The sequence below is a fragment of the Stegostoma tigrinum genome, chromosome 6 (genome assembly GCF_030684315.1).
Source record: "Stegostoma tigrinum isolate sSteTig4 chromosome 6, sSteTig4.hap1, whole genome shotgun sequence".
NCBI lineage: Eukaryota > Metazoa > Chordata > Chondrichthyes > Orectolobiformes > Stegostomatidae > Stegostoma > Stegostoma tigrinum.
This window is the reverse complement of record NC_081359.1, coordinates 81,714,187-81,729,956: the sequence shown is the minus strand read 5'-3', so window position 1 is coordinate 81,729,956 and position 15,770 is coordinate 81,714,187. Positions and strand designations below refer to the sequence as shown.

Here is a 15,770-nt window from a genome sequence, read left to right as displayed (position 1 = left end):
CAAACTAGCCAGCCTTCAGGACAACATCAACCGCAGCATCATTCAACCCTGTCTTGGCAACCTCTGCAAGACATGTCAGGTCTTCAACATGGACACTACCATCACAGCGGGGAACACCACCCGCCACATGCATGGCAGATACTCATGTGATTTGGTCATGTGATTTGGCCAATGTTGTCTATTTGATACGCTGCAGGTAAGGATGCCCCAAGGCTTGATACATTGGTGAGACCGTGCAGATGCTACAACAACGGATGAATGGACACCGGGCAACAATTGCCAGACAGGGATGTTCCCTCCCAGTGGGGGAACACTTAAGCGATCAAGGTCATTTAGCCTTGGAACTTCGGGTACACGTCCTCTGAGGTGGACTTTGGGATACACAACAATGCAGAGGCTGATAGCCAAGTTCTGTACCCATGAGGACAGCCTCAACTGGGATCTCGGGTTCATGTCGCAATACAGATGACCCCACCACACTATACCCTCTCACACACACACTCTCACATACACACACAGAGACACACTGTCTCTCTCTTACATACATACACATACACTCTCACACTTTCTCTCACTCACACACACTCACTCTCACAGATCCTTTCTCATACACACACTGTCTCTCAAAGCATATGTGCGTGTACACACACACACAAATACACCTTCTCTCTTCCACACACACTCTTTCTCTGTCTTTCTCGCCACACTCTCTCTCTCTCTCTCAAACACACACACACGTGAATCTATTGGGTGAATTTGTATTTGCACATACGTTTTACCTTGTTCAAAAAAACACAGAATTTATAAACAATCAGTCAATGTGGTATTTTATAAATTCCTACTTTAGAAATAAAACCAGTCTGTCTCCAAATCAAAACACAAACAGATTCTAAACAAGGCCTCACACCTAACATGCATTGTCTGACCTAAAATGTCACTTCTGCTTTACACTGATAAAACCTGTAGTTCTCTCAGGACAGTGAGTTCAAAGGAACTAGAGGATTTACATATACATATTAACCAATTAAAACCTTCTACATGATTTAAGTATTTAACAACATCTTAGGTTTGTTTAGTACATCTTCATCAGTGGTGTGATCCATTTATCTTTTACTCATAAATCCTGTGTCTGATACTACCTCTGTCGCTAACACATGAAGAAGGAGTAAGGCTTTGAAAGCTTGTGTTTTCAAATAAACTGTTGGACCATAACCTGGTGCCGTGTGATTTCTGACCTTTGTGTTAAGACTCATTTGCTAGTAAGTTGTTTTCCAGCTATTCCTGTTGTCTTCAGTTTTGTCAGGGCACATTGGTCCCACATTCAGACAAATGCTTGCTGAACTGATCTCAAAGGAAACCAAACATAGAACATAGAACATTACAGCACAGTACAGGCCCTTCGGCCCTCGATATTGTGCCGACCTGTCATACCGATCTGAAGCCCATCTAACCTACACTATTCCATGTACGTCCATGTGCTTATCCAATGACGACTTAAATGTACCTAAAGTTGGCGAATCTACTACCGTTGCAGGCAAAGCGTTCCATTCCCTATTTACTCTCTGAGTAAAGAAACTACCTCTGACATCTGTCCTATATCTTTCACCCCTCAATTTAAAGCTATGCCCCCTTGTGCTCGCCATCACCATCCTAGGAAAAAGGATCTCCCTATCCACCCTATCTAACCTTCTGATTATTTTATATGTTTCAATTAAGTAAGTTAATTAAATAAACGGACATCATATTTGACAGTCAGCTCTTCTACCATGTTTGGATCCAGACTTCAATGAGGTCTGGAGCTGAATAGCCTTGGTTCCCAAAATGATCATCAATAACCAGGTTGATGCTGAATATGTGCCATTTGAAAGTACTGTCAACACCAGCTTCAACTAGTTTGCTAAAGTATGAGAACAGAATGAGTGGATGGTAATTGACATGATTTGTCCTGCTTTTTGGGGGCAGGACATATCTGTGCAATGTCAGCTCAAATTTTGTATCAGTACTAGAACAGCCGTAGCTAAAGATTTAGTTAGTTTTGGAGAACCAGTCTTCAGTAATACAGCAGGGATGTCGTCAGGCCCAATGCCATTGCTACGTCTGGTGCCATTAGCTATTTATTGATATCATGTGGAGTAAATCAAATTGGCATCAATGATGGTAGGATTTGAGAGACAGCCAAAATAAATCATCATCCACTTGGCACTTCCAGTTGAAGATGGTTTAACATGCTTCAGATTTTTCACACTGACATGTTGGATTTGGTCAACATTGAGAATGGGAATATTCATAGTCTCACTTTCACTGTTAATTGTTTGATTGTCGATCATCATTCACAATTGTTTATGCCAAAATTCCAGAGCTTTGGTATGATCCATCAGTTGTGGGATTATTTAGCTCTGTCTTTAGCACACTGCTACAGCTGTTTATTGTCATGCAGTCCTGCATTACGTCATGGAGCACATGTTTTGCTTTTCAGGCATCCAAAAGCTGCTTGCAACCAATGAAGCAGGAAGGTGCGGATTGAGACCTTTTTGAAGAGTAAGAAGTGAGGAAAAAGTAGGGAGTAGCTCTGTTAACTAGTTCACATAATAGAAAAGGAAAGCAGGATATGGAAAGGATAACAAAGTGTGGAGCTGGATGAATACAGCAGGCCAAGCAGCATCTCAGGAGCACAAAAGCTGACGTTTCGGGCCTAGACCCTTCATCAGAGAGGTCTCGGCCCAAAACGTCAGCTTTAGTGCTTCTGAGATGCTGCTTGGCCTGCTGTGTTCATCCAGCTCCATACTTTGTTATCTTGGATTCTCCAGCATCTGCAGTTCCCATTATCTCAGGATATGGAAGGGGTTGGGGTAGAAATGAGAAATGAAAAAAGCAGAAATCACTTGTGGAGTGCTGTACAGCCCACTACCAGGAAACACATGGTTCGGTGGAGTTTAAAGGAAGAAATAATAGCAGCTTGACAGAAACATATAGCAATAATCATTGAGGATTTTCATCTACATATTGATTGGAAAAATCAGATGGGCACAGGCATCCTATGTGATGCATTCATAGGATTGGGAGCAGACTATGCTGGAGCTGGTGTTGTGCAACAAGATAGGAATATCTAATAGTAATCAGGGAATGTCATCATAGTTTTAACAAATGAAAATTGGTTTAACTGATTCCTTTCAGTCCTTTAAAGTACAAATGCTGTGTTCAAAAGCGTGGAACTACTGTACTTAATTACATTAAGGACCTTTAAGCAACTCATCGATAGGCACATGGATGATAGTAAAATGTAGGATATGCAGGGTAGTTTGATCTTAGAGTAGGATAATAGGTTGGCACAACATCGTGGGCTTAAGGGTCTGTACTTTGCTATGTTCTAGAAGGTATTTGCTAAAGTGGTTCATGAAAGATGAGGGATTTGTGCTTTAGTGGTATTGTCACTAGACAAGTAATCCAAAACCACAGGCTAACAGACCAGAGACATCAGCTTAAAACTCATCATGGCAAATTATAAAATTTGAATTGGTAATAATTTGTAATTATAAAAAGCTAGATTACCATGTAACCACTGTCAATTATCATAAAACTCATCTAATTCACTAATTCCTTTTAGGGAAGGAAAGCTGCCATCCTTATCGAGTATTGCTATCGTGTGACTCTGGATCCATGACATGTTGGTGGCTCTTAATTACTGCCTGGGCAACTAGGAATGGGCAATAAATTCTAGCCTAGACAGTATCATCCACTTCCAATGAATAATTAATTTCAAAAATTAATAATGTAGGGTTAAGATATTGTTGTGAATAGAAGATTGGCTAACTAACAGGAATGAAAAAGTAAGCATTAATGTGTCTTCTGACAGGCAAGTTATAAGTTGTGCACCACAGGGATCAGGGCCTCAACTTTTGACAACGACTTGGTAAAGACACTGAAGTTATGGGTGTTAAATGTGTTGACATCACAAAGATAAATAGGAAGGGGAAATAAGGGGGCCACAAAATAATATAGATAGGTTACTTAATTAGTTCACCAAACATAGAATAATGTGAGGAAATGTGAAGCTGCCCATTTTTGCAGTAAGAATAAAAAAAGGATGCTATCTAAATGGTGCAAGATTGCACAGCACTGAGGTGCAGAGGATCTCAGAGTCCCAGTACACATATTTTCTTATCAACCTGTTCAGAGGCCTGTTCATTACACACCTCTGGAGCAGATGGGACTTGAACCTAGACCTCCTGGCTCAGAGATAGGAACACTACCATGGTTCCACAACAACCTGACGACCAGAATCCTAGTAGTTGAAGTGCAAATGGATGGTTTGCAGGTACAGCAAGGCAGCTAATAAGTTGGGTTTATTGCAAAGGGAATTTAGTACAAAAGGAGGAGGTTATGCTTCAGATATACAGTGAATTGGTGGGACTGCATCTGAAGTAGCCTGCAGTATTTGTCTTCTTGTTTTAGGAAGAGTGTGAATGTATTGGAATCAGTTCAGACAAAGTTTACGAGTCTAACCCCCAGAAACAATATCCCCTCTAAATGGGGTGATGTGTGTGTGTGGCCACTGTATGATTCCACGCATGATCATCAGTATTGTATGTTTATTGTAGCATTGATTTCCGATTGCAGAACTCACTGTCATGCACAGACCTTGGAGACTTGTGCAGCCAAGAAGAAAATTAGAGGGAAAACTGTTTGGGTAGTTTTATGGAGAAAGGTTGGAAAGGTGAGGCCTGTACTCACTGGGCTTGACAGAGCGAATGTGCAGCTCATGTGGGAAAATCCACAACTGTGGATTACTGTTTAACGTGTGTCTATTTAGGACAAAGAGAAGCTGTATGTTTTTTCTCACAGGGTTGTCATAGAGCTGTACTGCATGGAACAAACTCTTCAGCACAACTTCTCCACGCCAAAAAGATATTCTAAATTAATCTAGTCCTATTTGCCAGCATTTAGCCCATATTGTTCTAAACCCTACCTATTCATGTACCCATCCAGACGTATATTAAATGTTGCAATTGTACCAGTCTCCACCACTTCCTCTGGCAGCTCATTCCATAGATACACCACCTTCTGCGTGAAAAAAGTACTTCTTTCAGTCCCTTTTAAATCTTTCCCGCTTACCCTAAACCAATGTTCTTTCATTTTGGACTCCCCTAACATGGGGAAATGACCCTGGCTATTCACCCTATCCATGCCCCTCATGATTTTACAAACTTCTATAAGGTCACCCCTCAGCCTGCTTTGTCTTTGGAATTCTTCTTCAGAGTCTTTGAGTATTTTTAAGACGCAGGTCGATAAAGTCTCGAGAAGCACAGGCTTATAAGTTTATTTTTGGTAAGCAGCATGTGGAGTAATCAGAAAAGCAATGATTGTTGGGTATATTTGAGCAGATTTGAAGGCTCAGAGTCTACTCCTGCTCCGAAATCAAACATTAGTAAGTAAATTTAGAGATTCCCAAATTAAGGGATGAAAATGGAAGACGTTAGTTACCTGCAGCAGGGTAGAACAATATAAGAGGAAAACAGATAATCATGGCTTTGATGGGATCCGAAATTATTTCAAAGTAGACTCTCAGGATGCTCCCAGCAATGATTTTATCGCCCTGATCTTCTTATTAATTGATGGAGCAGGTTTCAGGGAAGAAAAACGGCCTTCTCCTGCTCCTAACTGATACACTCATGTATTGGTGAGTACTTGTTAATAAATGTGGTCACTGGAGTAATCCGGGATATGCAGAATTTAGCTTACATACCAGATCTCACAGACAGAATAAAGTAACTGAAATGCGTGTGATTTTGGGTGATGGGCCTTTCTGCATTTAGTGTGACCAGATATTTCACAACAATTGGGATGGCTACCTTGCCTCTCAATCCGCATGAAATTAGAAGATATGCACTCTAATTTGACTCACCTTTGTTAATCGATCTAATGCAGGCAATTGCATCAATTAAGAAATCAATTTTTCAACTGGTTTGTAGTGATTAATACCAATTGGGGGGTGGGAACCTAAATTGATCCTACATAAAAAGACATCTTGCGTTTCGTTCCATCTATGAACATTGATCTTAGGAATGGAGGGGTTTGTGTATTCACCCCTAAACACGTTTACTTACAACAACACGAAATCAAGGCAGCCGAATTGGAGTCGGAAGAGTTACTCACATGGGACAGTAGACGCGGTTGAATATTTGGATAACTACAAGAGGGCACAGCTGAGAGCGATTCTCTCCCAAGTGAACCCTAACTTGACCCCGCGCCTGAGAAAAGCAAATACCAAAGAGATCGGGGTCCAAGTGAACCCGAAAGTAGATGCCTCTGTGCAGTGTTCCTTAGGGCCCAGGACATTAAATCGCCAGAAGCGGCGAGCTGCTTCTGAAGGAGCAGCGGCGAGGAGCCGCTCACCGTCCCCTGGAGGAGCCGCAGAGCCCGACAGTGACCCGGAGTCTGATGGAGTCTCATCACGTTCTCCGACTGTTGTGCGGTTCTCCCGGCCAATTGCCACCTATTCGCTGGCACTTGATCGGGGCCTGGGGGAGAAAGCCGAAGGCCAGGGGAACACCGAGGAAGACAAGAGTCTCCTGGAAGACTGGGAGAATGATGCAACTCAACAACAGGAACAAGCGGGAGCCCCCCTTTCTGAGCGGGCAAACCTGGACAAAGCTGAGCTAAAGGAAGAAGACCGAGACAAATCTGAGCAAGAGAACAAGCAGGAAACAAAGTCGGGCGAAGGTAGCCAGAAGTTCAGATTTCAGGTAATTAAAAACATAATCTGACAACGCTAATGTGACAAACTGTGTCCACTTGGAGAATGGTATTCGCGTGTGAACCTAATGCAGCCCACTTCTGTGGGGAAACATGAAGAATCGCGAAAGTGTGCGCGTTTGCTCAACTTTCGGCTTGACCGAAGCAAACGAATATTTAACTACTACAACACTGACAATAACAGGCTGCAAGTATGATCATCTTTGTATAACGCTTCACTTGCTATTCAGGCATTCAACTTGTGTGGGGTGGGATGCGCAGGAGGAAGCTCTAGGTATGAAGTCGATTCGCCGTGAATTGGTTGAATCTGTTTGATCTGAAACTAAACTAACACAAAAGCTGATACCTTGCTCATTAATTAAACTGATTACCCACTCTATTAATCTGATTTCTAAACTTAATTCCATTTTCCAGTTTCTGGAACAGAAATATGGGTACTATCACTGCAAAGACTGCAATATCCGATGGGAAAGTGCTTATGTTTGGTGCATTTCTGGAACCAACAAGGTAAGTTTAACGCTGGCGCTTTTATGTAGAAGTAATTGAACACACTTGAATGCATTTTGAGGGCGGGCGAAGTAAATACTCTGCAGTCAGTCGATGGAATTTATTGCAGTGGGGTTCACTGTAACAAGAAGCTAAACCAGAGTCTGGGCACAACGCCTTTGTGCGCTGTATCCATCCAATGCCTGACTTTCGATTTGACAAATCTAATCACCTAACTTAAAATCTGAAATGTAGACATAACTGTGGACCTCGTGCTCCTAAGGTGCTGCTTGGCCTGCTGTGTTCATCTAGCTGCACACCTTGTTATCGCGGATTCTCCAGCATCTGCAGTTCCCATTATCTCTAATTCTGAAATGTAACTATTAGGAGCAAAGGTCTTCGTCTGTCAATCATGGCTGACCACCTACTTTTTAATTAGACGCCTTCTTTGCCTTGGCTCCATATTTTTTGTCCTTAAATGTCAATTGTCAATATTAACCTTTAATTAAAATTTGACATTACTACCGCCATATTCTTTCAATAGTACTTCAATACTAAATTGACTACATTTCTTTTAAAGAGAATTGGATCACTCCCAATCTAAATTCAATGGAATTGAAGCTTTCACAACTACCCCCCCCCCAACCCACTCATGTTCTGTTTCTCCAGATGTTACCAGATCTGAGTTCCTACAAAATGTTTTGTTCTTCATACTTACCCTGTTAGCAGAACAAAATGCCTTCAAATGGAGGGGGAGGAAGGATGGATGAATTCCCAACCAGCAAATGTAGCAGCACAAACAACCTTGTGGGGCTGCTTTGGTTCCTTCAACAAAACTTTTTGTAAATGTTATGGTCTACACCACTGCTAGATGACCCCCCCCCCCCACCCCAATCTTCTGGGGGTTGGGTGGACAGTGGCAGTGTCCACATCACTGGACTAGTAATCTAGATCTCATGTTCTGGGAATGTGGATTTGAATCTTGCCATAACTGAATGTTGAATTGAGAAGCTAGGTTAACAGCAACTGCCACAAGTCCATTTGGTTTCCCCACCTCTGCCCAGTATCTACCATCTCAGCCTAGTAAGCTCTTACTCTGGAACCACAGCATGTTGGTGTAGTCAGTAATGCCCACATCACCACAAATTGTGGCTCCATAATAATGGAAAGCCTTTGGTTTTTGCTTGTTTAGCAACAGGTGGGCCTTTTTGAGTGGCCTTCAGATCAAAACTGATGGGTTGATTTGAGCTACTAAGTAACTAGTGCAAGTCTTGGTTAATGCTCAGGTTTGTTTTTCTTAAAACAAGTTACTTTAGAACTCAGCCTAGCTGCCATATTTTGGTAGTTGATGTGAATGACCTAACACCAGAAAAATGACTGACTTAAAATTGATTGTGTAAACTTAGATCCTTTCCTCCAGTAAGGGGCAGTGATAAAGTTGCTAATACACTCTTAATGTTTCAGGTTTACTTCAAGCAATTTTGTCGCAAGTGTGATAAGGGGTACAATCCCTACAGGGTGGAAGCTATTCTGTGCCAGGTAATGTGTTTAATTTGCTTCACTTCAAAAGCACAAGGCTTTGAGCAGGCTTTCAGAAGTTAAATTTAAGGCTTTTGGCACAGGTTATTTCAATCATCTCGATGTAATAGTTGACAGCAGTCTACTCTGCACTCTAAGATTAACTAAATTGTCTAATACTGTCAGTTGAAGGGTAATTCAGGCAGTTTAATTACCCAAAATAACTCTAGATGAATGGTTACAACCTGCAAGCTGGGCAAGAGTGCTTCTATCCACCCTTGCAATATTTTAAGGGGCTGCAATTTGGGTCCATAAAACCATTTCACTTAAAACTTTAAACACCAACAGATTCCACTCCAGTTCAAGGTTTACAATTGAAATTTCTCTAGAAGAACAATTAACTAGAATCAGATGAGAAATGAATTAAAGTTACTGTAGTAATACCAATTTTGTTTCTATATTCAGACTTGCTTCAAAACCCGCTGCACTTGTGCCCAGAAGAAGCGTCACATCGACCCAAAGAGACCCCACCGCCAAGAGTTGTGTGGCCGTTGTCGAGGCAAGAGAATATCCTGTGACAATACATTTAGTTTCAAATATATTGTCTGAAATATGGCATGTAGCTTGCAGTTAATGTAGTATTGACCTTGCATGAATAATGGATTTTTGTATTCCTATGGAGCATAATTGTAACATAATTGTGCAATATGAATTAAATTATTAAAGCACTTTGTAGTATGAGCTCTGATTTGAATTGAGGAAGCATTTATAGAAATTCAATAGCTTGATCCAATGATCATTTCTTCTACATGAATAGGAATGTGATTTTGGTCATCTTAGGCAGCCTATTTGAATAGGATAGGTTGCTAATTCAAAATTGGGCTATTCTAGCAAGAGAATTGTGCATGAGGATCCTAATTCCTTAAAACAAAAGATCATGTTTAGTACTACATTTAAAATTTCAATTTGTCTTCAGCTGTCCTGAAAACTTACTCTCTTTCACCTTTTAAAGTCTTCCTCTAGATTAAGGCTCCTGGAGATTCTAGTAATGAGGAACAAGTTGTTTTTATTTCAATGGGTGGGACTGTGTGCCCTAAAATCTTAGGGTCCAGAGCATCAAACCTCAACCAGTGTCCCTTATGCTTCCATAGGTTTTTTTGCCTTTCCCTCATTGTAGTTGGGGGAAACATGTTGCACTGTAGCCAAAATGTCCCCTGTGGCTTATACTTCAGATCTTAAGTTACAAAATCCTGCCAAGAAAGGAGCTTCCATGTTTTTGTGGGTAGCTGGTATTCACAACAGCTTTTTTACTCTTGGATGTAAAAAAAACTACTTACACTCGTAGTCTAAGTTGCAAATGAGTTCTGCTTTGTTGTTGGCAGTGTAGCTTTAGTTCTTGCATGGCTAATTGGTCATAAGCAGCAGATACCACCAAGTGTGGAGCTGGATGAACACAGCAGTATCTCCTGACATGCTGCTGGGCCTGATGTGTTCATCCAGCTCTACACTGTCATCTTGGATTCTCCAGCATCTGTAATACCACTAATTTGCAATAGTCTTGCAAGAGGCTGTCATTTTAATAAAATCCATGACTCTGGTATTTCCTCAATGCCCAAGAATTTGCATTTGAAAGCATGCTGATCACTCAAAAAAAAAGGGCCTTGCAGTCAAAACTGTAAAGCTGCAGTGAGTTCTGGCTCAAACAACCAATGCACAACACAGCACTTAGGATTTGGCATAGTGACCATTCTTTGCTGGAAGAATGAGGGACACCTGAAATTCACATGGTCAGAGTATCTGCCTACAAGAAAATGTTTTCACCACCAGCTCACCACCCACACCCACACCACCCCCCAAAACCCCACTTCAACTTGGTGGGGGGTTGGGTCAGAAACATTCCTTCCAAATATGGGGTAGATTATTTTCAGGATGGTGGGATTTCAGGATTTCAAGGGATGACCATACTGTAGAACCTTCCCTTCTACAGTGGAGTCCAGTGCCACACTCAAAAGTGTGTGCATTAAATTCCCTATGGCCAAGCAAGTTACTTATTGAACCCTTTAATCTTTACTTTTTTTGGTTTAAGATTATAGATGCTTAGCCAAACTTGGCTACTAAACGGGGGGGGGGGGGTGGAAAAAAAGAGAAGGAAGAAAACAACTTGCTTTCCTAAAACTTTAAAATGGAACTAGGTAGCAAACAGTGCACAAATACCTCATTCATTAGAGCCTTAAATGTACACTTTTCACTTATGACAAAAGTGGAAAATTTTGAACTTGACCCCATGATCCTTGTCCAACTACCTCACCCACTGAGTTAAGACTGCATAGCTTGCTCACATCAGTAAATAAACTGAGCTTTGCCTCAGCCTCATCTACTCAGACCTGAGCAGTGAGCCTTGCACCATGCCAACGATTCACTTGCTACAATGAAAATGAATCACTTGCATTCCTTTGTCAAAAGGCCAACCATAAATCCACAGTATTGTTTCCTCTGTCCTGGTTAGTGGTGTACATTTTAACATTTTCCTTGACTCCAATGCTACTACTTTACAGCAATAGTTGTACAAGTTTGTTCCAATGCAGTTTGGAACTGATAAATGTATCTACAATAGCTAATATTCTCATGCCTCTAATTTAAATTCCAAAACTCCTCCACTCCTCCCCATCTTGATTTTTCTGTTAAAAGTTAAGATTTAATCTAGCATTTTCAATGCTAGATCCTCAGCACTTTCTCAAAGGAGATTCTTTTGAGATTGACTAATTCACCATACAGGTATTCCTAATTGGCCCCTATACACAATTTAAGCACCACTGGTATGAGCACCTCACCCAACTTTTTAAAACCTAGATTAAGATTGAAGTTTTCCCCACAATTGCTGCATTGTCATATATTCTAACTTTCACTTTTCACAGTAGTGAATTGTCATGATGCCTGCGTGGTTTTCTGCATGAAGGTCCATGTGAACTGAGACTACATTCTTGATTCATCTAATAATATCCTTTTGATCTTGATCATTAGTGCCACATTCCTTCCTCCTCCACCTTTCCCCACCCCCCGCCAACCCCCATTTAAGTCTAGCAACCTGAAATACTTCCTTTTGGACACCTAGTAACCACATTTAGTGGCTATTAGACCCAAACCTGTTTAACTGTATCAGATCATTGATCTATCACTTTTTCCCCAAAACCATTAGACTTTGCCGTTTTTAAATTTACCATTGCTCTTTCAACTACTTCTGAATTCAATAGCACTTTTGAGTACAGCTGGTTGTAGATGAACATGGATTGATTTGACACCCTACTGTCTGGTAGCAAACTCTCAGCAGTGCTATTGCTTAGCAAACTTACCAGTTTGTAACAAACAGCCAGTCAAGCAGTAGCTGGAGGGCTATAGTCAGGGTGACTAGAACATTCCATTCTGGTTCCTGCCCTCTAGTCACCTACGAAGTGAGCTCCAGGCATTCTGCATGACTTTAGACAACTACAGATGCTGGATTGTTGAAGGACTCCTTGGGTATGATTGCAGCTTGCTCCAAGCAATGGCATCCTCACTGGGGAGACTTCAGAATTTATGGATGCATCAAGTTGAGCTTATCCTCATGCCTAGCTGAACTGCAGTTTTGTTGCTTTTACCAAGTTTTCGACCCGCGCTTATTTGGACCATTAGGTGATTTTCTTTTATCCCAACAGCATAGGATTGTGGCTGCCGTCTGACTCCCACTGAAAAAGACAATTTGACTGATATGACTTTGTTAATTGAGCAGCTTGTTTCAGGAGTTATTTTCTACTTTTTTTATCTGCTTCCTACTTTGAAATGTGTAATGTTTGTTGTGCTTTTATGAACAAGAGTTTGAGAAAGGCAAATTGAAAACACAACTATTGTCAGACTATTTTATAATGCAAAGTTTAATGGGATATTGTTCAGATTGGGATAAATGCATCCTAATTTTCCCCCAATTACAGCTCAAAGAATGTGTACCATTTGGACTTCCTATCTGAATCAGGAAGCTGAGTTTCAATAAAGATATATAATAGAAAAGCAGCTAAATTCCTAACCTGCCACATGTTACTGATGGTTTTGACGAATCTATTGAATAGTGTAATGGAAAGCATCAAATAAAAGTTCACCTTTTCACAATGAATTACGTCACTGAACATGGTCAATGATATTGCAGTTGTACATACAGTCCATGAATTTACAGAAAAAACAAATCTAAAGTACTTCAACAGCTAAGTTTTTTTTACAATTAAATAAGTTAGTTATATGGAGAATTTGAAAGATGCTATTAACTGTGCAAGACATTTTTACATGCAAAACAAAAGAAATTACATAGCTTCTGAACATGTCCTTCAAATGTAAGAAGGAATCTTACCATAAGACTCATCCTAGCCCCCAAAACCCACATTATAAATTTGGAGCTATGTAGCTTAATTTAAAAAGTTAAAGCATAGTCCTGATTTTTCAAAATATTTCAGTAGAATGTGTTTTACACAAATGTGCATGCTTGGCAGATCAGCTGGCATAGACTAACAGGTTGTCAATATCTTAGCCTCATCTGCAAAACTGTTAAAAGCAGCATTTTCTATTTTATAAATAAGTTTTATTGAAGCTTCTTTGTCTTGTACTAATCAGGACAACCTGCAAGGATAGCATTAAAGGGGAAAACCAAAATTTATACTATGCAAGATGTGAGCACTGCCTCAAAATTTAAAGCCTGACAGTTAACTGTCAATCAGCATTAGTGGGCACATTCTCCAGAGCAACACCTCTCTGAATCAGAATCTGCATATCATTGGCCATGCTAAATTGCCTGTAGTGTCTAAGGATGTGTGGACTAGGTGGATTAGCCATGAGAAATACACACATAGGGTATGGGGGTGGGATGCTTTTTTAAAGAGGGTAGGTGTGAACTTAGTGAGCCAAGTAGCCTGCTTCCACACTGTAGGGATTCTATGAACCAATCAGCACTCTAGTCCCTTGCATTATAAATGTTTTTTTTTAAACTTTAATTGGTATACCTTTGTGAATTGTCCTGATGAGTGCAAGATGAAAAGCTTTGCCAGAATGTCTTTTCTTCATCAATACTCAAGTTCTGTACTACCAAACAACTATTTATAAATAAATCCATAAAAGCTTCCATCTAGTAGAAAAAGCAGCTGATTCCCAAATATTTCTCATCTGAACTATTCATGGTATTTCATGTACAGTACAAATCCTGTTGGATGGCCCAATAAAACACTCAGACAACAACTAAGTGCCATTTTTTCCTAACAAAAATGTGCTTTATAGCAGCTGTGTGTGAACAAATATTGACGTAATTATGCTCCTGTTCTAGGTATACAATAAAGTTTATAGCATTTATAAAAAGGTTGAAACACAGGCTTTCAGCTCAACAAAACCACTTTCTTAGTGCATTGCATACAGCTTCATGTTGCCTGCCATTAATTTATTTCTTAAGCCAGTTGCTACAAATCACACACCTATTAGTAATAGCATTCAATTTGCAACCATTGTGTGGAAATAGCATCAGTCGTTGACACCTTAATGTAAAATTACATATTTGTCAAAACAATTCTTTAGGAAGAATAGTGTGTGTGATAGCCTTTGGTATCCTCAGTTAATGTGAACTTGAGTCATGTCATATTAACCAAAGTAAGAATAAATGTTTTGAAAATAAGTTATTTCCATATCTGATTGGGTGTCTTACTTTACTTTTGATCTTTTGATATTGCTGCACATTTCTAAAACTTTCCACTTCAGTTTAGTGAAACTGTGAATTGTCACTAATGAAAGAAGAGCCTGGTCAAGCTTTTCTAAGATTGAAAAAATACCGAAGGATGTCAGACCAGCACTGCAGCATTTCCAGATGTAAACAAAAGGGAAGGAGGACACTCCTGTCAGAGACTAGTGCTGGTGTCTGGAAGATAAGTACTGATGACACGATAATTCTGGGCCTTCTGAATCATGTCCTGAATCTCTCCATTCAGCTCCATCAGCTTCGAACTGATTTCTGACAGATCATGATTAGAGCTCAGCAGTGCAAATGTTCCTGTTTGTCCCAAAGTTTGGTGTCTGAAGTAAATATTAAGAAGTGTCTGGACCTCATCCTCCACATTACTGCCAAATATGTCGTTGGGCCATATGGTCCTGAAACAATATTAAGTATGACATTTGGTATCAAATAGTATATTATGAAATTTTAGCATAACTAATCAAAAACAACAATGTATAAAATAAGCAGATGGACAGAGATTCCACTTCATTTCCACACACTTAACATCCGATTAAAATTACTAGTTAGGTCAAGTACAGGCGCTGGACAGTCAGTCAGTTTGTAGTTAATTGTTATAGAATTCAGATTCATTGGGGTGTAGTAATTGGTAATTTACAGTGAGATAACATCCATCTTTCTCTGCATCTGTGTGTGATGCAGAACCTAACAGCCTGGTGATGCTAAAATTGAAGGCATAGAATGTTCCATCGTTTGAAATATTTGTCCTGCCCAGTTATCAGGGCAGAGCTCTGTTAAAGTTTTGATCGGTAACCCAGATCAGATCAGGCTTCAATTTGTGATTGAGTGCATATCAGAGCAGGTGCCTCTGTGTTAAGTGCAGCTGTTAGCTGGCTCCATGTAGTTGGGAAAAGAATGGGCTGCAGGCATTCGGGTTCTGCTCAGAGCAGCCAGTGAGCCGGAATTGTGCCAGTGTTTAGATGTTGGACTGCAGCCTTGACAAGCGCCATGGGATATGGTCTCAGAAGTAGATCAGCTCAGCTGGTAAAGAAGACCATAGCGGCCATATCTGGGAGCAGATCTGGAATGATATGTTTTTTGGGTGGCATAGAGCTGCTGTTGGCCGGGGATCAAACTAGCACTGAAGGAGAGAGGTTTATTATCCCCTCATCCAGTCATTTCCCACTTACACCTGATTCTTCTGACGTTTTACATCAGTTTCAGAATTTCCAGTTTGTGGGCTCCAGCCACCTCCTCTTTACCATGGACATGCAATCCC

General features: G+C 40.5%; 2 protein-coding genes across 6 annotated transcripts in view; one reads left to right on the top strand and one right to left on the bottom strand.

The window, feature by feature from the left end:
- Positions 1 to 6,062: 6,062 nt before the first annotated feature.
- Positions 6,063 to 9,366, top strand: LOC125453571 (zygote arrest protein 1.S-like). The gene is made up of 4 exons (XM_048533336.1): positions 6,063 to 6,743; positions 7,168 to 7,260; positions 8,704 to 8,778; positions 9,223 to 9,366. The coding sequence occupies exons 1-4, from the start codon at positions 6,063 to 6,065 to the stop codon at positions 9,364 to 9,366; spliced, it is 993 nt and encodes a 330-aa protein (XP_048389293.1).
- A 3,308-nt stretch (positions 9,367 to 12,674) lies between these two features.
- LOC125453068 (protein furry homolog) overlaps positions 12,675 to 15,770 on the bottom strand; it is a 301,124-nt gene continuing 298,028 nt past the window's right edge. For all 5 annotated transcript variants that reach the window (XM_059646706.1, XM_048532133.2, XM_059646705.1 and 2 more), the window contains one exon: positions 12,675 to 14,907. In XM_059646706.1, coding sequence (XP_059502689.1) covers positions 14,658 to 14,907 — 250 coding nt within the window. In that variant the 3' untranslated portion in view covers positions 12,675 to 14,657. The remainder of the gene's footprint in view (positions 14,908 to 15,770) is intronic.

Excerpts from the sequence above, each read along its gene's own strand:
- LOC125453571 (XM_048533336.1), top strand. The coding sequence starts at position 6,063 with ATGGAGGGGTTTGTGTATTCACCCCTAAACACGTTTACTTACAACAAC. Across the intron at positions 6,744-7,167 it reads GCCAGAAGTTCAGATTTCAG|TTTCTGGAACAGAAATATGG; the intron begins GTAATTAAAAAC and ends TCCATTTTCCAG. Across the intron at positions 7,261-8,703 it reads GCATTTCTGGAACCAACAAG|GTTTACTTCAAGCAATTTTG; the intron begins GTAAGTTTAACG and ends TTAATGTTTCAG.